General features: G+C 37.1%; 1 protein-coding gene across 1 annotated transcript in view; it reads right to left on the minus strand.

Annotated features, from left to right (window-relative positions):
* Nucleotides 1-20,900, minus strand: part of LOC145666069 (dual oxidase 2-like) — a 363,698-nt gene that overhangs the window by 192,286 nt on the left and 150,512 nt on the right. Inside the window, exon 13 of the mRNA XM_081733166.1 lies at nt 15,731-15,858. Coding sequence (XP_081589292.1) covers nt 15,731-15,858 — 128 coding nt within the window. The remainder of the gene's footprint in view (nt 1-15,730; nt 15,859-20,900) is intronic.

The following is a 20,900-nucleotide window of genomic DNA, read 5'->3' on the forward strand; positions in this document are numbered from 1 at the left end:
GGGATATCCGAATTTAGATATAGATAATCGATATTGACAAACTATCGAAACTTGTTCGAAATATCGAAAAATACAGCAATATCGAAATATAAACAATATCAAAAATCGAAAATATAGAAATATGAAAGAGATCAAAAATATGGATATATCGATCAAAAATGGATATATGATCTTGGAATACGATTTGGTGGAATAATGAGGGAGAAAAATAATCATTGATTAAATATTAAATTGAAAAGAAATAAGAGCCTGACGCTCAAATACTTATCTATCCGGCACCCATCTTGATCCCCATAAAATATCATGAAGTGCTTGATTGATTCTAAACCCAATAATAGTAATAGTAATTTAACAACAAACACAGAATATATAATTTACGCACCTTGAAATGTAGAAATTAATGATTGTAATCCCCAGCTTTCCAATAGACGTTTGATTTCTCCAAATGAAGATTCGGATATCTTGTTTCTTCTCAAGCAATAATGGGTTACAATAATCAGTTGCAGTCCAAAGCCAAGTCACTAAGTTAAGCATGAAAATAAAGAATTCATTAGTTAGATGCATACAAAATCCTACGCATATAAATCCGAATCTACTTGTATTAAATTGTAAATTTAAACAAACTAAATTATACTACTTTGGAAAGCGTCTCCAAATATAATGTTTTCATTCTAAAGTGAAGGAATTTTTAAAATCGGATGACCCGTTTGCGCTGTACACTCGCTATGCGTCCAATGTGAAATGAAAATGCAACATTGCCATTTACCTGGACCCACAACGTAAGTGAGTGAAGTTACTGTCTTTTACGCTAACATGTCGATGGCCAGCCCCCGTTTCAAACAGTAACTTCATTCACTTATGTTGTGGGTCCAGGTAAATGACAACGTTGCATTTTCATTTAAAATTGGGTGCATAAAGAGTATACAGCACAAACATCTCGTCCGATTTTTTTTAAAAAGTGTTCACTTTAGATTGAAAACGTCATATTTCGAGATGTTTTTCCTCTTACATTTTGTTGTAACTCTGATAATAACAGAGTTATCCTATGTCAGGGAACGTTTGAGACATCCTGTATACATCATAAGAAGTTCCTTTCTAAATTCTACACGGATGTGGTTTCATTGAATGTGAGGTGGGTGATACACATTAGGCCTTTTGGGAGTACGTCACACGGACGACCGTAATTTTGTGTTCAAAATTTTTATGAATTGATGGGATATGTGATACATATGGCCGGATACACGGACTAGAATTTTCTCAGTATGTCAAATATGCAATCAGATTTCATGCAGCTTAATTTGGTGAAAAGCTATTGCCAATTGAACGTTACATTTACCTCTTTCTTGCAGATGTTGAACCATGCCGTTAGCACGTGAGGAATGGATCGAAATAATCAAACTGTGGGGCGGGAGGAGTATATGTGCAGTGGTTGCCGATTGCAGTCATCCACAATGTGACTCTGTGTCACATGTTTCAGTGTCACAGTAATTAACTAAATTTGAGAAGACGGGGACATTCGTGAACATACATCGTAGCGGTTCAAACTCGCGGAACCTTTTTCCTTTCCCATTTTGAACCGGTACATGAAAATGCCATTTTCTCCATGTTTGCCTGCGCCGATTTTGAAAATTCCTTCACTAATCGATTTCTCTCGTCGAGTACTACAAGAAACAGTTAAAATCTCGCGGGCCCTTTTTTCTTCCCCATTTTGAACTGATACATGAAAATGCCATTTTCTTCATGCTTGCCTGCGCCGATTTTGACAATTCCTTCACTAGTCGATTTCTCTCGTCGAGTATTACAAGAATCAGTTAAAATCTTGCGGCCCTTTTTTCTTCCCCACTTTGAACCGGAAAATGAAAATGAGATTTTCTCTATGTTTGCCTGCGCCGATTTTGAAAATTCCTTCACTAATCGATTTCTCTCGACGAGTACTACAAGAATCAGTTAAAATCTCGCGGAACCTTTTTCCTTCCCCATTTTGAACGGGTACATGAAAATGCCATTTTCTCCATGTTTGCCTGCGCCGATTTTGAAAATTCCTTCACTAATCGATTTCTCTCGTCGAGTATTACAAGAATCAGTTAAAATCTTGCGGCCCTTTTTTCTTCCCCACTTTGAACCGGAAAATGAAAATGAGATTTTCTCTATGTTTGCCTGCGCCGATTTTGAAAATTCCTTCACTAATCGATTTCTCTCGACGAGTACTACAAGAATCAATTAAAATCTCGCGGTCGTCTTTTCTTCCCCATTTTGAACCGGTACATGAAAATGCGATTTTCTGCATGTTTACCTGCGCCGATTTTGAAAATTCTTTCAGTAATTTATTTCTGTTGTCGAGTACTATAAGAATCAGTTAAAATCTCGCGGGCCCTTTTTTCTTCCCCAAGCCAATATTTTTGTATATTTTGAATGTATTCAAGTATGGAACAAAAGTATTATATAATTCCCTTAGTAGGTTTCTCAACTTCATATTTTTCAACTTAAATTTTATTTATTTTAATTATTTATTTTCTTGTGACTCAATATTTAATTGCAATCGTTCATTGGGGAGAAGGGTGGCCATTCTCAAATATATAAATATAGTATTCTTAAAATTTATGTGTTCTCGTACTATTAGTTTCTTCCACTAGACCTGGAAATTGAAAAATTAATACCTGGAAAACCTGGAAAATTCAGGGAAATTGAGTTCCATATTTATATATGAACACTGCTATTTACAATTTTTTTTTCGAATAGGGAGAACTGTACAAAAGGGTGTTTTGGGAATGGTATAACAATAGGTTTCTGGGAGTGTTGTTCGAAATGAAATCTTTAAGTTTTACGTCCCACTATTATGCTGGCTAGGCTAAAGATAACGGGGTGTTGTTCGCAGTGTTGAATTCAGACATTTACACCCGGGGGGGGAATGTCAACTGCTCGGGGGAGGGTTATTTTTCTGTATTTTTTTCAAGAAAGCAGCATATTTAACAATTCCATTCACATACACATCTTACCTAATATTGAGACTAATTGCTGATAAATATTCAATGAGATTATAATTTTAAGAAAACAATCGTTTGATTTCATCTAAAACATTAAATAAAGACTGGCAAAAATAGTTTACACTAAACTTTAACTGCTATTTACAGTAACTATTTTTATTATTTCCTATATTCAGTAATTACTGTTTGTTACTAATGTAAAAATTTTTAAAAAGATTTAAATTAACTGAAATATTTTTTCTCCTAAAACAAACATACTTAGGAATATCTTAATAAAAAGTTATCATTCTTTCTCACACTTCTGATTCTAAATCAAACATATTAGCCTTGGTTTCTTCACTGCATATACATCAATAGTTTAGTTGACGAAATCTTCAGTAGGATTAGTGCCGTGTCGTGGAAAATCAGCGCTTGGCGCGAGAGTATACGACGGCATCCCCGTATATATGAGTGAGGTCGACAGACCAGCCGCCAAAGGTGGGAAAATTTTAAAAAGTAAACCCTGCTTTTCCTTGATTTTGAGCACTTTTCATTACTTTTTTCCTTTCATTTTATATATGTCCACATGTATTTCATTCCTCTGTTTTTCTTTCCTTCTTTTTTCTTTTTCCCTCCCGAATTTTTCACCCCTTACTTCGGCGCCCGGGGCCGTCGCCCCGCTTGCCCCTCCCCCATGGAACGGCACTGAGCAGGATCTTGGCCACCTTCAATAGCAATCTTTCACTTATATACTATTATCATATTGATAAATTCTATATAAGTCTCTAATCAAGGAGGGATAACTGTTCCTCCCTGATCCCTCTAAATGACGCCCACTGAATCTCACCCTTTAACTGAATTATTTTTAATTAAAGAAAGATGTGTTTACTTTAACAATCGTAAAACACATTTACGTCTGTTACTTCCGATGCGAGAAATGGGATTTAGGCGCCCTATTTCAAATAATGTAGGAACTGTATATTTTCAAGAACTGAAGTCTGCTGACATGAGAGATTATATGGAATGATCGAAAGATCTTCCCTATCTTTCCTTTCGTATCTCAACCTGTGCTAGTGCTACCTACTAATATATAATATAGGGCGAGAGTATAGTACCTACTAAAATACAAACCTTTCTTCAACAGTTAACAATTTCATGTTCTGCCAAACTCAGTCATAGCGTTAAGAAATACAAGTTTTATTCACTATTTGGTATTCTATCTTAGATGTTACATGTTAACATTTATATAGAATGGGTCTGCGTCATTTATATGTATATTGAGAGATCGGATTTCGTCTGCACGTACACGGACAGAAAAGCAAATAATTGGGTGAAGTAATTTCTACATTTTGTGACTGAAATTTTGGGAGTTTCTCCGGGGGGGAATGAATTTTCTTCGGGGGGGAGATTCCCCCCGGGCTACCCCCTGAATTCAACCCTGGTTGTTCGGTGGGGGTCAATGTTGCCAATTTTGGGTAAAGTCGCTAAATAAGGGGAATTCGACCTCAACGATAGCGTAGGTTGACCATAAAATTTTCAGTTAAAAACGGGACAGGTTCTTGCAACCCTAGACTTTTAGATCTACCTTTGTTCTTATCAGTGCCTTGATATCAGATTTCCTCCTCTCTCTCTTTGTTACAGAACGGGTACTTATGAAAAAGGAAAGACACGTTGAAATTTGTTCAACACACAACCAACTGCTAAAACCTCTGCTGCCTTTCGAGCAGTACTGCGAACTATAGAGTATGTTTAATATAGGGAATTTCAGTTCAATTTTTGCCTCTTTGTTATTATTAATTATTAATACTTTTAAAAGGAGTAAAGATACTGGGTTTGTTATTTACTTCTTTCATTTACATAGAACGGGACGAATACTACTTTTTCCATCTACTGACGGGACGGCCGGGACACGCCACTAAAACGGGACTGTCCCGGTCAAAACGGGACGTATGGTCGCCCTACGATAGCGACAAAAAATATTTTTTTCCGATTGGAGACTTTTTTGGGTGATTTTTAAATGACGATTTACCTACTTACACATTTAGCGACTTTCTGCTCCAAACAAAATGTTCATCTGTAGAGAAGCATTATTAGTTCAAAACAGTTTTTACGTTCTTTTTTTCTGTTTGTTTGTTTTAATCAGCGCAACTGATGAAGAGTTTGGAAATACAGCATACTCACTGCCCCACAATCCTGCATTGTTATGTTACCCTTGCCCTCTAACGAAGAACAACTACAAACTTGATGTCCTTTAGTTCGCAGAGTTTCCGTTGAGAAACACACGTAATACATCATTACCGATAGCAACAAGATTAGCTATAGATTGCGTGAATAAAGGCGAAGAAGATGTTTGTTATATTTGTCCTTTGGGGTCTTTTAATTATTCTGCACTTTTTCTTTTACAAAAAAATGATCCCTGAATTAAAGGATTGGTTGCGCCCTATTTACAAAGATGTGAGTAGAACCAGCGGCGCAAATCTGTCTTCAACATTGGGAGGGGGGGGGGGGGTAAGACCGTTACCATACTTTTTTTTGACGATGTCCAAAATACTTATGAAGTTGAAAAACAATGTTGTGGAGGATCAGAGTTGTTTTCAGCGTTGGGAGGCTGCAGATTTGAGGCTTATTCTGGGGGACATCTATTTTATCTCACGTTCCTTTGTAGCAATCGGACAAAAATAATCAAATTTCTCCCAAAAAACACATTTCAAATCGGATTATTGGGGAGAAGTCCCCCTCAGTTCCAAGATTGGAGGGGACATGTATCCGTCATCCCCCCCCCCCCACGGATTTGCGCCAGTGAGTAGAACATATTGTTTAGTTTACATCTACAACTTTAAAACAATGCTTATAGACAATGAATTTCTCTATTATTTTTTATAGCGACTTTTCACCCAAAATTGGAGTCGTCATATCCCGTTTCGCAAACTTATTGCCAACATTTTGGAAACTGGTTGCGAAGAGAGCTACAATGGATGAGTCGAGTTATTTCGTCGCTTCCGCTGTGAACCTAAGTACAAGATTCCAAAGAGATTAAGAAAAAATGAAATGAAACCTTTGAGTTTTACGTCCCACAGTTATGCCGGTTAGGCTAAAGGAGACTCTGATGATAAGCAATGAATGAAAGGTGGAATGAAGAAAGTGGAAGGAAACGGGAGAACCCCGAGGAAACCCACGCACAAGGTGTTTGTCCATCACAAAGTTCATTTGACGGGGGCTGGGATCGAACCCGGGACCCCAAGTACCGGAGGTGAACGCTCTACCACTGAGCCACCGCAGCTCTTAAGAGATTAAGAGTCACAAACATAGTCACTTTCAATTTTGTAATATATATAGGTCTATATATTGCATCACTGACTAATAACTAAAATCCTTGGATTGTATATATAAAAGTCGCCCCCTGCCCGTAAAAAGCTTCATTCGAACTCGGAATCGAACAATTGCATCTGTAAAACAGTGCTGATTTGATTTTAACGTTCCTTTCAGCAGCAAGGCTGTATGAGACGTGGACCTACAGATTAACGTGGAATCCGAACCACATAAGCTCCGGCCGGGAATCGAAAAAATGAAATGAAATCTTTGAGTTTTATGTCCTACGGTTATGATGGTTAGGCTAATGGAGACGGTGATGAGTAATGAATTAAATAGTGGAATGAAGAAAGTGGGAGGAAACGGGAGAACCCCGAGAAAACCCACGCACACGGTGTTTGTCCACCACAAGGTTCACTTGGCGGGGCTGAGATCGAACCCGGGACCCCAAGCACCAGAGGTGAACCTTCTACCACTGAGCCACCGCGGCCCCCGGCCGGGAATCGAACCCGGGTGTCCCACGCCAAAGGCGTGTTCACTAACCACTTAGCCACGAGGGAGCTCATCTATAAGGCAGTGTAAGCAAACAAAAAAACGCACACTGGATGTTTGCGCAACTGAGGATCAAAACATTCTCAATGGAGTATGAGAAATAGTTAACGCCAATCAATGTGTGCTTTTGCTTATTCATTACTTCGTTAATACTTAATTCCTTCTAGAAATAGTGAAACTATACTATGAAGAAACACTAATAAACTAATAACAATTACGTTGTATTTCTTACCACACCACGACCATTTTTACCACCCATAGAATTTGAACCTAGTACTATACTGCATTAGTCACGCCGTAACGAAAGATGAACATCTGGCACTCGTAGCTGTTGAAGCTACCTGTATATCACGCGGCCTGCGTTGGTACTCCTCAACATAAATACCTCACAGCCCAAAGCCAGGAAACATCACAGACAGAAGACAGGGGCACAAGCAGTGCCTGACACTTCACGAACTCTAAACCCGCCAAGACTCAACTCAACATGACCTTCAATTACGTTCTAGAAACCAAACCAATGCTAAGGCACAAACTTACCAACTTCCTATATGAAAACACAAGAAAAAAAATCTAACTTTTTTGGTTCCAAAGTGATGACATAACAATAATACTAAAAAGGTTTTAATTTTCAGTAACCCAAACATTAATTAACTAGGGAACATAACAAAGCAAAAATAAATAAAAATAAAAATAAATTAAATTAAAAAATAAAAATCTGACAAGTAAACTCTCCCTGACTACTTTTTTTTTTTTAATTTCAGTGAGGCTGTAAAATATGTTAGTATCTTCGTAAAATATATATATTTCAATGTAAACAAGTTCTTTAAACAAAAGAAAGCTTTGTAGTAGAGCGCTTACCTCTGACGCGTTAGGTCCCTGGTTCGATTCCTGCTCCCGACAAATAGCCTTTTGGTGAACACTGTAGGTGTGGTTATTCTTAAGACTTTCCAGTTTCCTTACATTTTCTTGATTCCACCATTATCATGTATCTCATTGTCACCTTCTCTCTTACATTGATGTACAATCATGGGGCGTTAAACTAAAAGCAAAAAAAAAAAAAAAAAAAATTTTGCAAATATCCTAGTAAAAATGAGTTTTCTAGACTACACAAGTGGCCCCGCGTAGGGTAGTCGCTAGCGCTCTCGCCTTCGGTGCGAACGGTTCCGGGTTCGATCCCGGGGGAGAACTCGGTCGAAAAAGTATCAAAAGATTTTAAGTCCAGCCATCCTGAATGAGGTTTCCTTGGGTTTTCCTCATTCACAGCAGGCAAATGCCGGAGTGGTACCTAACATATAGGTCCCAGGCCGTTTTCTTCCTTCCCCAATCCTTTCTTCCCTTCCTTTCCCCGGATAGTGTACTCGCCGAGGAAAGTCATCCCTCATATGGGGTAACAAGGCCATTGATGCCGAAAGCCCAGAAATCTAAATCCTAAATCTTCACTACACAAGGAAATTTCCGCGCTGAAAACGGTTTATTAGCAATTATGTTAAGCAGTCCTGTAGTAAATCTGCACCAAGTAATAAATCGTCACATATAAAATGGAATGAATAAACACATAACATTCATTTTGCTACCTTGAAACATAATATGTTTCAAAACATTAATATTCAAAGTTTTTTTCAAAATTCAGATTCACCCATTCCATTCTCCTCAATCATTTACGAGTTACAATAGTAAGAATTGTAGTCATAAACTACATTACTTACTTAGTACTATATTAAAGCAAGTTACACTAAAAGAATATATAATTAATGGGAATATTTAACTAAAGTAATAGTTAACTATTGTACTTACCCAGGCTTCCCAGGTTTCCTTCCTCTCTTCTGTTCCGTTTGTAAACAACCTCGTTTCGCAAGCAAAAGACGGTAGTTCAATGACGTCAGCCATGGCGAAAGAAAGAGTGTCTATAGGCGGTCTGGATCTTACACACAGATGGACGTATATAACGTATAGCTGAAGTATTTAACATACGTATACGTATGTAAAATACAGAAGATTGTTAGATATCAGACATCCTGCAGAGACATGATGTAATATCTAAGCGGGTAAAAGGCAGTACCTATGTAGTATATGGATAAAGTACGCTCCGTACAGATTTCCTTAGTAAACATAACGAATCCTTGTATTTGTACAATATACCGCTGTCCGGATAATGGATTTTTCTCAGTGCAAGTGACACACAATCACCTGACCACGTTTGAAGTCCGTGAGTTCCACGGAGCGCCCCATTCTGCTTTCTCATTATGACTAATGACTACTGAGGTCGCTGATAATGAGTACCTGGCAGTAGGTGGGAGCACAATGCACCTAATATGAAAAACGTATGTTTTGGAGAGTGTCCGGATACTTTTGATCACATAGTGTATCTACTTTTTAGCACAGCTCCCCATGAAATTTCTTTTCTTAGTTTGATGTAGGAATCTGTTTCCAAAATATTGTGATATGTTTTGGTAACATCCTGTATATACTGTGATTTTTATTATGTTCAGAGTCAGTGGCGGCTCTGGAAGGCAGTCACATCCGTAAAAAGTTTAACCACTACAACCTAAGGAAAATAAGCTAACTTAATGGATTAATTCTTGTATACGGGTCTCTGAAGATGTATGAAGCTTTCTTCCTCTTGCTCGTATCGATAAAATTTAAACTTCTAATGATGTGACCTCAGTTAAGAGCCACCACTGCGGTAGAATGTTATCTTATATGCTTTTGATTACCGCCTATTGGTTGTGGTTGAAATTACAGGTACAAGAGTAAATGCATCTCCGTCTCGAAAAGGAAAACATATTTAACTATAACTCTTTAAAAAAAATGCGCAATTTTTATGAAACATGCTTTCTTTTAAGATTTCTCTATTGGTTCCATTGCTTGAAGTTGAAATTAGTAAGGAACAAGATAGTGAATTCGCTCCAGCTTTCTAAGAGAACGTTTCAGAATAACTTTCGTAGCAAGAGCTCCATTTTGAGCTTGAAGAATTACGTGTGTTAGAAGCTGATTTTTAGCTTCCCCTCTACTACACCACTAATATGTATCGAATTTTGAAAGGCTCACGAAATCGGTGCAAGTTTTCGAGATGTAGTCCGAGTCTTGTAGTTACAAATTTACTGGGAAGATTTACCTAATAAAAATCATGGAAAAACTGCGACTACAGGGAGGTCCGGAAGTTGGCGTACCCGCCTTTAGTTGCAACAGTATAGTGTTACTTATGGTAGAATGTCTGTACACAGTTACTTTGAAGCCTTAAAAATCTTAAGAGTTATAAACATCGGTATGATTACCATCCATGTCATAACACAGCTGAATTCTGCGCCAAGTTCTCGCAGATGTTTTGCGGAGATACTTCGGAGACACGAGGGTGAAGGCGCGTTCCACTGCTGCTCGTAATTCCTGCGTTGTGTGATATCGAGTGTTTTTTACGTGTTGCTTTATGAAACCTCTGAGAGCATTGTCTGGTGCAAATCGGGACTCCTTGGAGGCCAGGCACAGGGAGCTGGTGAATATGCACAACCTCTTCCAATCCAGCGGCCAGGAAACTTGTGATTCAAGTAATTGCGCACGTGAATCGTGAAATGAGCTGGTGCTCCATCCTGCTGTATCACAGACAATGCCAAGCAATGTTACGAAACAAATGTGGGTAAAACCTAAAACCGTCAAAAAATACCAATTAGGGAAAACACCACTTCCGGACCACGCTGTGTAAATACTTCAGCGATACGTTTTGCTGAAGAAATACAAATTCTTTCTCTCTTGTTGGTTTATAAAATATCCATATATCGCAACCCGGTGGAAGAGTGTTACAACTCAAAAAATAGCAATTTTGAGTTATCACCGCCAGAAGCGGGCATTGTCTTGTGGTATTTTTTTTTTTATGAACGTAACTGAAAAATAAACCCCTAGATAACAGAATGCGATTTTGATAATATATGACGGGAGAATACAGTTGCATATCAGTTGAGAGACAGCATTCGGCGAGGTAGTGTGCTGATGAGTGTTACAGTTTGAATTATACCACTATTCCTCTCCACCCAAAGCTTATCGAAAACCAGTAAGAATTTCAGGAGCAAAAAAGCATGATCTGATGTCCCTGGTCAATAGTAACCACATTCTCAAAGTGCATCATGCTTTTTATAAAAACCTTAAGATAAAGACAGTGAGAGAGTGAAATTGCTGAGAGATACGCAGCTACTTGAAGGTGGGTGGCACATAAGTAGCAATAAATTAGATAATCTGTCGGTAAATAAACTGTGTTAAGTTCAGAAATAGAAAATTTTCCTTTGATGTTATTGTAATTCAATTTTAGCTTTTCTTCATTTCAAAAGTTGTAGTTCCCACAACTTCCATTTTATGTAGTTGATTGAAGAGAATTGAACGAAAATGAAAACGTTACATATTCCATTTGACGTTTGTGTGAATAGAACACAGTTTTGTGGTTTATGTTAAATTACACAGTTCTATAATAATTTTCCTGCTTTGGAGCAATTAACAATTCCCAAACAGCAAAATCATTGTGAAGGACTGTAATTGAGCTATGAAATAGTTCCCTGTTTGGTTTTATTAAAAAGAGAAAGTTCGATGTAATGTCTTCTTCAACTCACTCATTTTATTGTGATGATTTCTCTTACTATAGATTTGATGCTTATCTGTGAGAAGCTTGTAATTATGACCAGTTGTAAAAGAATGTACCTAAAAATCATGAGCTTTAAGGGAATTAATTGGTATTTTACAGCAAAACATCATTATCATAGGTATTCTGCCCTTACTGGCAGGTCACTTGCAGGAGCTGAGAAGCTTCCATGCTCCACGGTCCTCCGCTAACTTCTTCGTCTTCACGTATGATCTTTCTGTTTTTATATCATCTATTAATTGTAGTCTCTTTCGACCTCTGCCTCTCTTTCCCACCACCATACCCTCTATGACGTCCCTCATGATACAATTTCTTCTTAGGCAATGTCCCAACCAGTTTTTCTTCCTCTTCTTAACAATATCTTAAACTGTTCTTTTCTTCCCCACCACTTCCAACATCCACTCATTCGTTTTCCGCTCGACCCAACTAATTCTTTCCATCCTTCTGCACACCCACATTTCGAAAGCTTCCAGTCATTTTTCATCACTTTTACGTTATGCCCACCTTACAATTTAGACAGTAGAGCTTTTTCATGGCTAAGCGGTTAGCGTACGCACCTTTGGCGTGGGAGACCCGGGTTCGATTCCCGGCAGGAGCTCAAGTAATTTGGATTCCACGTTAATTAGTAGGTCCCGTCTCATATAGCCTCGCTGCTGAAAGGAACGGTAAATTCAAATTCAATTCAATCAACTCAATTTAGACACTAGTTGCGCGTCCGGCAATTGTAAATGTACACATTGTAAAAAGAAGAGGGTATGCGAGAATTAAAACTTTTCTTTTTTTTTTTTTTTTACTTTTGAAGATTTTGCTTCATTTTTATTCCATTTGCATGCTTTTCACTGTAGGTCCTTTGTGTTATTCTTGGCGAACAAGTTATTCCAAATTAAATTACTGGTTTTAAGGTGGGGTGCTGATTGCCACGGGTGCTGATTGCCACGACTGGCGCTGATTGCCAATATCAAGGTGCTGATTGCCACGATGGCGTGCTGACTGCCACCAGCCTGATAGAAAATTGCTAGATGTAACATTACCGGACGCCAAGAAGCATGAAAAAAATGTGATGAACCTTAGGATCGTGTTGTTCAGACCAGCTCCTAACAAAGGTAAACAGGTCTCTGTATGTACACTCATGTCCAAAATTATTGTCGCATGACTATAAATATGTTGTTCTAGTAATATAATTTGATAACGAATTCGTCCGGTATTTCTTATAATGTTAGTATGTGTATAACCGGCAAAGACAAGTATGTGGTAAATTTCATGTCAAAAGAGCAGTAAATAAGAACAATGAAAGGAAAATAAAATTTTCTTGTCCATTTAGTTACATTTTATTTTACTCATTATGATTTTCGTATTTCTAATTCTTTTCCTATGAAATTTACCACAAATATACATTTCCTGATTATACACATACTATCAGTATTAAAAGTACTCTGCAAAATCATTATCAAATTATATTCTTACAAGAAGACAGTTATAGATATGCGGCAATAATTTTGGACATGAGTGTACTTTCAGTTTTGTCAGGGAGCGGTGCGTACAAAATTGGTACGATATATGTGTTCTCACTTGAACTCCCTATGTCAGCATGAGCTATGTACAGCTGCGCAAATTGTTTCGAGCAGCTCTTGAAAGTTCCATCAAAAATGCACTGCTGGCTGTCCCACACAAGGGAAGTTCAGGAGAAAGTACTCGCCTGCAGAGAAACTGCATGCCATTTGAAGCCCCAATTCATGCTGATTACAACAAGCTAATAAAATTCCTGTACGGTTGAGAACGGTTCGAGATATTCAACTTGCAAGTTTATATGAGAAAATGAGGATATGCGCATTTATATGCGTTAAGTACAACATAATTAGCAACGAATATTGACATACGAACTGAAAGCTATCGGAAGTAACAGAAAAAAAGTGTTTCACAATAACTAACGGGTTTGTTAGATACAATTAGTCTTTACATTGTTCACAATAATCATAGGTTAGAGATGAAAATTGATCACTGTTGTTCTTCTGTTTTATGAAGAAATGACGGAGTCAAAATACTCCCTTGCACCATGAACATTTTATATGTGCAATTGCGTTGCATCCGTCAAGGGAACAGTTCGCAGAACCAAAGCAAAAAGCAAATTCGACAAGTGATTCAAAAGTTATAGGCCTATAATTTGTTCGTAAACTGAAACAATCCAATGTATCACGGTAATCGGAAGTGATTCGTATGGGCATGAACTTTATTTGTTTCGTTGGTATATTATAACGTCCGGATGAAGAAGTTTTATACTATGTACAAATCTCCTGTCATAATCTTTGATTGATCGGACTCAAAACACATAAAATGGTTGCACAAATCGTGTGCAATTCTTTGTTATCTTCTCAACCATTACGTCTTTTCCATCCGTCATGCAACTTGTAATGGACGATTTGTCTGTGAATGGACCCCAGTGATCAAGCAATAGCAAGTTCAAACCATCAGTTTTCGCCATGGGAGAGAATACTTAACGCGTTGAAACGTGCATCCACTCATTTTCTCATATAAATTTCCAAGTTGAATATCTCGAACAGTTCTCAACGTACAGGAGTTGTATTACCTGTTGTAATCAATATGAATTGGTCCTTCAAATGACATGCTTATTTCTCGCAGGCGAGTGCTTCCTCCCGAACTTCCCTTGTCAGCTGGCTTCAGACCATCATATCCATTAAATAATACAATAAAACAATGAAATATGCAAATTGTACATATAACAGAAAAGACAGTCCCTTTATAAACATCCAAGTGTATGTCGTTCCAATTAGTGAGCACTTATATGATGCCACATAGATTTGCTGTGATGATTACTAAATTAATCCCTAATTAATCCCTACTAAATTAATTAATAATCATAAATTTAGTATGAGGCATTAATTCCTCTCTTTCCAAATACAGTTTCTCCCAGGCTCGTGGCAGTCAGCACGCCGTTGTGGCAGTCAGCACGCCATTGTGGCAGTCAGCACCTTCATATTTGCAATCAGCGACAGTCGTGGCAATCAGCACCAATAATTGGCTGTGGCAGTCAGCACTCGTGGCAATCAGCACCTATCCGGTTTTACACTGTGACGAGCCTACATCTTTAGCCACTTAGCTGACGCACAAGAGGCATCCGGTCACAGGCGCAAATCCCGGGGGAGAGGGTGACCCGTCCCCTCCAATCTTAGAACTGGAGGGGCTGTCCTCCCCCCAATAATCCGATTTGAAATGTGTTATTTGGGGGGGGATGTGATGATTTGTGTCCGATTGCCACAAAGGAAAGTGAGATGAAATTGATGTCTTCCGAGAATAAGGCACAAATCTGCTCGCCTCCCAATGTTGAAGACAACTCTGCTCCCCTGATCCTCCACAGCATTGTTTTTCAACTTCACAATAATTTTGAGCATCGCTTAAAAAGAAAAAGGGACGGTCTTACTTGTTCCCCCCAATATTGAAGACAGATTTGCGCCGCTGCATCCGGGACAAGGGTCGAACCACTTTTGCAAACTGGTTTTATCTTTTCAATATTCCGATGTCTTAAATAAAGCATTTGCTGCAAGGAAGTGACGTCACTGCCGGACGCGTAATCGGTGCCCAGTTACCGGACACGTGGCTACAGCTGTTTCCAAGACCAAGAAAGTTACCAATAACCAGTGGCGTATTTACGATTTTCTTTCGGGGAGGGCTTTGCTAACTTTAATACTGGAAATATGAAAATTCTGCAAGATATTTCATTTACTTTAATATAGTAAAAAAAAAAATTCGGGAGGGGCTTAAGCCCGGAAGCCCCCTCCCTAAATACGCCACTGCCAATAACGTTTGATTTTACTAAGACTGTGACAAATAGTTTTACTTTGTGATAATGCAATGTAACGGAGATTTCAATCTTGCCACAAAATGCTACATTTATTTACCGTTATGTTCCTTTCTTTGTGTCCAATGACCTGTAAGTTTATAAATACTACTGATTTCCAAAGCATGGAGAGCGTATAAATTGCAAAGAAAATACAATCGGAGAAAGTGTAACATAAAACTACTACTTAAATGTGGTATAACTTCAAATTACTTTGATTATAAAGGAAGAATAGGGTTACAACTACAAATATTTTTTCTCCCTCATATCCATTGTATACAAAGAATACGAAAATACTTAAGCTACCGTGCTTATTCAGACTAATGCATTGCAGGGAGAGAACACCAAACTTTAAAATTCATTTTCCCAAAACTGTGTATTTTTGACTTGTAACAATCTTCCACCGAATGTGCGATATGTGATAGTACTTACATTCACTTTTAGTAGGAGCTAGGAATGGGTTAGCTTGTATATCATCACTATCCATGTCTGTTACTGACATTATTATATCGTAGAATTCCAACTCTTCAAGTCTCTTGATCTGATCTTGATTGAACAATCTGAAAAAGAATATTTAATTGAACTATAATAACTATAATGGGAGTGGGATAGTCAAAGAAAAAATATGTGGAGGGTTGTATGTTAGAGGGGCCATTTCCACACTTGATTGAATCTAATATAATGTCTTGATTCTCTTTTAAAATGACTATCACTCGTAAATGTGACGTATCTCCAGGAATGTTTCATGCGTACATATTTCTATATTAAGATTTTCAGCGACACATATTTGTTACATTTTTCTATTTTTACAGAACTAAATATTTTCCAAACTAACATTCAACTCTTTAATATTTGTTACTACTTAAAGGAAAACCAATTAATCAAAAACCTAGTTTCTAATTATATATTACAATAAATTTGTCAAATATTGTCTAAGAAACAATTTAACAAAAATAACTACAACACAATTAATTGCTATTATGCTTATACATGGAAATAGCGGGCAATCAGACAGATAAATAAAAGTTATAATTATTAAAATTCAAAGAAAAAGTAATAATTTAAATAAAACCTGCTAATTACCATATATACCTAAAATTTATGTTAGGTAGTGTACGCTATTGTATCAATATATCAGGACCTCAACCAAGGCTGACAGCACCATGTTAAGAATGCGCCGCGCCGTTAGAAGGCAAAAAGGAAATAGATTTATCTACTCCTTGGTTCAGTTTCTAAAATATCTGCCGGAACCGGAAGTGGTTGAAATTTACTAATACTTCTGGTTTCAATATTGATTTCCATACAGTAAAAGTGGTAAAAGATGTGAGAAGCTGTTTTCTGCAGTCAATTCAGACTCACAAAAATTAGTTCCATCCCTTCTGTTAATCCTCTATTCAGACCGAAAGTGGTATAAATCAATCATTTTCAGTTCAGCCACAGAGCAAAAATGGTAATGGATAGTGAAAAGCAATTTCATGCAATCGTTTCAGGGTCTCAAGAGAACAAACCATCACCACCCCCAACACTCTATCAAAACCTGATGTGTTTGAAATTTACTAATACTTCCCCTTTCAATATTTATTTCCATACAGCAGAAACGTTGTGAGATATTGAGAAGATTGTTTTTCTCAATTAATTCAGTGTCCCAAGAACAGGATTAAAATTCTATGCATTTCCACCGCTCTATTCAAACCGGAAATGGTTCAACGTTGTTTGCTATACAGTAGAAATGGTAAAAGATAGCGAAAAAGATTTTTTCAATCGATTTAGCGTCTCAAGGAAACATGGCGCCACTCCCCGCAATACTCTATCAAAACTAGAAGGTTTGAAATTTACTACTACCTTCCTTTAAATATTTATTTCTATAGAGCAAAAAAAAAAAAAAGTAAGACATGTAAAAGAAAAGTTGTTTTATGCGTTTGATTCAACGTTCCAAGACTAGATTCAATTTCCTACGTTAATTTCCTATTCGAACCGGAAGCGTTAGAAATCAATCGTTTCCCATTTGAATGTTGATCGCAATTCAACAAAACGGTAATAGATAGTTACATCGATTTCTAGCAATCGATTCATTGTATTAAGAGAACATACCATCAGCATCCACAGCAATCTGCTAAAACCAGAAATGGTTGACATTAACCTTCTGTTTCAATAAGTACTTACTTAATTTGATAGAGCAAGAACAGCAAAGATATCGAAAAGTGGATTTTTGACACAGATTCGGCGTCCCAATGAGTTTTCTTTCGACTTTTATCTATCTTTTCAAAACGGAAATAGTAAAAATCTATGATTTTTCGATTAAAGCACTGATCAAAGAGCGGGTAAAAGAAATATAGAGAACTGGTTTCTTACAATAGATTCAGTGTCCTAAGAATAGATTCCATCTCCTTCGTTAACCCTTTATTCAAATCGAAAGGAAATAGGTAGCAACAAACTGTTTATATATATCAGTACTGTAATCGAAAAAATCATGGTATTCATTCCGCGAGAATATTTTTTACTTCTGGTTTTATTCACCTATTACAGCCAAAAGTGATAGACGTCAATAAGCACTTGAGATTTCGATATTAATCTACATAAAACAAAAGCAGTACAAAATATCGAGTAATGGCTTTTCGGTATAGATTCAGCGTCTGAGGGAAAGATTTTATCTTTGATTTGGATCCTCTAATGCAACCGGTAGTTATCGAAGTTTTGAGAATTGAATTCGTATAGTTTGGATATCTACCGTAGTTTTACACTGTAAAACGAATTATTATTATTATTATTATTATTATTATTATTATTATTATTATTATTATTAATAATAATAATAATAATAATAGTAGTAGTAGTAGTAGTTGTTGTTGTTGTTGTTGTTGTCGTAGCAGAGGAAATTCAAGGGTACTTCATCAGGGTATATATCAGGGTAATTCAAAATCACAGTTAATTATTTTTTACAACAACCCATGGCGACACAAGGGCTGGCGCCATTTTGCGGTTTTTCGATTTTAGGCGTTTATGTTGTTTTGAATATCTCAGCATGTATTTGTCCTAAAAAATTGAAAATTGCTGGACGTCTCCAACTCGTGCAGAGCTAAAACTTTGATGTCTTAACATTTTTACCTAAAACCATTTCAAGGATATGAAATCAGAGCCTACAGTAGAAACATTTTTGGACATTGAAAGCATGTTTGGGAAAAGGAGACAACCGATGTAGAGGTCTGAATTTGTGTATGCATGTAGTCCGGGGTCATAAGTTAATATTAAAAAAATGTACAGACCTGTAGCTCCTCCCATGATCTGAAAAAAATCGTAAAGTTGGGAAATTATATCTTTTTAGCATATTTCACTGTCCAATATCTCCAATGGGTCTGGATTTTAAAAAAATCTGATATTTTGGGAGTAGTTAGTCCTTTAGTATACCATAGCACATAACAAAACGCGTTTTGTGTTTTTGAGCAGAAAGTACTAAGTAATGACGTTATACTCTAGGAGGTGTTTTGTTCATAAAATCTACTGGAAATTTGTTGTTGTGAAGTAAAATAAAGTAGGATGAATGGTTAGTCCAGTCAAAGCTCTCAATCTCGTTTCTTTCCTCTAGTTGTAACACTGTCTTATCAGACTTACAGCAGCACTGGTGAAGAATGCCGCTATCAGCAGAAGGCGAGGAAGTCAAAATGCACCCTTGACAAAAAAAAAAAAAGTCCGTAAGTATTCCTTGCTCTTGCTGCTTGCTATATCAACGATACTCAATCATGTTTACTCTTGTTTTAACTGTCAAATAATGCAGGAGACTGTTGTCCTTTCTTTTGATCTACATTCTCAAGTCAATGAACACTTACTCGCTGCAAACACTGATAAATTTCCAGTAGATTTTATGAACAAAACACCTCCTAGAGTATGACGTCATTACTTAATACTTTGACCCCCTTCTGCTCAAAAACACAAACCGCGCTTTGTTGTGTGTTATGGTATACTAAAGGACTAACTATTCCAAAAATTTCAGATTTTTCTATCCAGGCCCATTGGAGATATTGGACAGTGAAATATGCTAAATTGGCATAATTCCCCAATTTTACGATCTTTTTTCAGGCCTTTCGGAGCAGCTACAGGTCTGTAAATGATTAAGATTTTATGTCTGTAAGATTTTATGAACAAAACACCTTCTAGAGTATGACGTCGTTACTTAATATTTTGACTCCCTTCTGCTCAAAAACACAAAACGCGTTTTATTGTGTGTTATGGTATACTAAAGGACTAACTATTCCCAAAATTTCAGATTTTTCTATCCAGGCCCATTGGAGATATTGACAGTGAAATATGCTAAATTGGCATAATTCCCCAATTTTACGATCTTTTTTCAGGCCTTTCGGAGCAGCTACAGGTCTGTACATTTTTGTGTATTAACGTATATCCCCGGACTATATGCACACACAAATTCAGACTTCTACATCAGTTGTTTCCTCTTTCCAAACATGTTTTCAACGTCCAAAAATGTTGCTACTGCAGACCCTGATTTCACCCTCTTCAAGTGGTTTTAGGCAAAAATGTTAAGAGATCAAAGTTTTAGCTCCTCACGAGTTGGAGACGTCCAGCAATTTTAAATTTGTTAGAACAAATACATGCTGAGATATTCAAAACAACGTAAACGCCTAAAATCGAAAAACCGCAAAATGTCGCCAGCCCCTGTGTCGCCATGAGATGTTGTAAAAAAAAATAATTAATTGTGATTTTGAAGTACCCTGATATAGAACAAATATTCATGAAAAAATTAGATTTTTTGGAGATGGTTGAGCGGCACATGCTTGATCACTTAGAATGGATTGACTCCATAATCAACTGTTATGCCTTGAAGACAAATCGTCGTAGGGTTAAGAACTTTAACTGTCTTATTAGAGATATGCATTGCAGCAACAACTTTATAATCAGGTAATTGTTTCAGCAAACCTTTACATGTAGGTATAGTATCGCCATACGATTCTTTGTCTGTACTCAGTTCATAAGTGGTTTCTTTAATCACATCAAAACAGGGAAACACAATTCTTAGAGCATCGTTTTTACTTGTCCATTTAGTAGTATCCACTCTTTTTAATCTCTTTCTTCTGTTCGTCTTTTCTTCAGACTTCTCTAAGTTGTCTGTAAGTTTGGATTGTTTGAGATTACCAAAAAAGGAAACGTACAGTTCCTTTATTAGGGATAACATATTCTTTGTTTCTGCACAAATATCTATGGATTTTTTAATAACTAATGCAAACTCAAACCTGAGGGCGTAATACCACACATACGACTCATGTACCACCTCCGTCCATGCTTTGACCAATCATGTCTTGGAGATTGATGTTAACATGTTTTAAGAACTAATTACACGACTAGATGTATTTCTGCCAGTTGTCTCCACGTGAAAACCGATAACAAATGCTCCGCCGGTTTTACTTCTAAATCTGCATCGCAAGTGTTGCACGTAGCGAACTAAGACTGCAATTGCTTCTTTTTTACTCGCGTCATATGTAAAGTCCACAATGATAGAGTAGTATTTTGAGGAAAAAATACATCGTGCAATAGTAGACAACAAATTTGCTATCTCGGTGAGGTCAGAAATGAAACATTTATAAGGTCGCTT

This window comes from Thermobia domestica, chromosome 12, assembly GCF_964235325.1.
Source record: "Thermobia domestica chromosome 12, izTheDome1.hap1.1, whole genome shotgun sequence".
NCBI lineage: Eukaryota > Metazoa > Arthropoda > Insecta > Zygentoma > Lepismatidae > Thermobia > Thermobia domestica.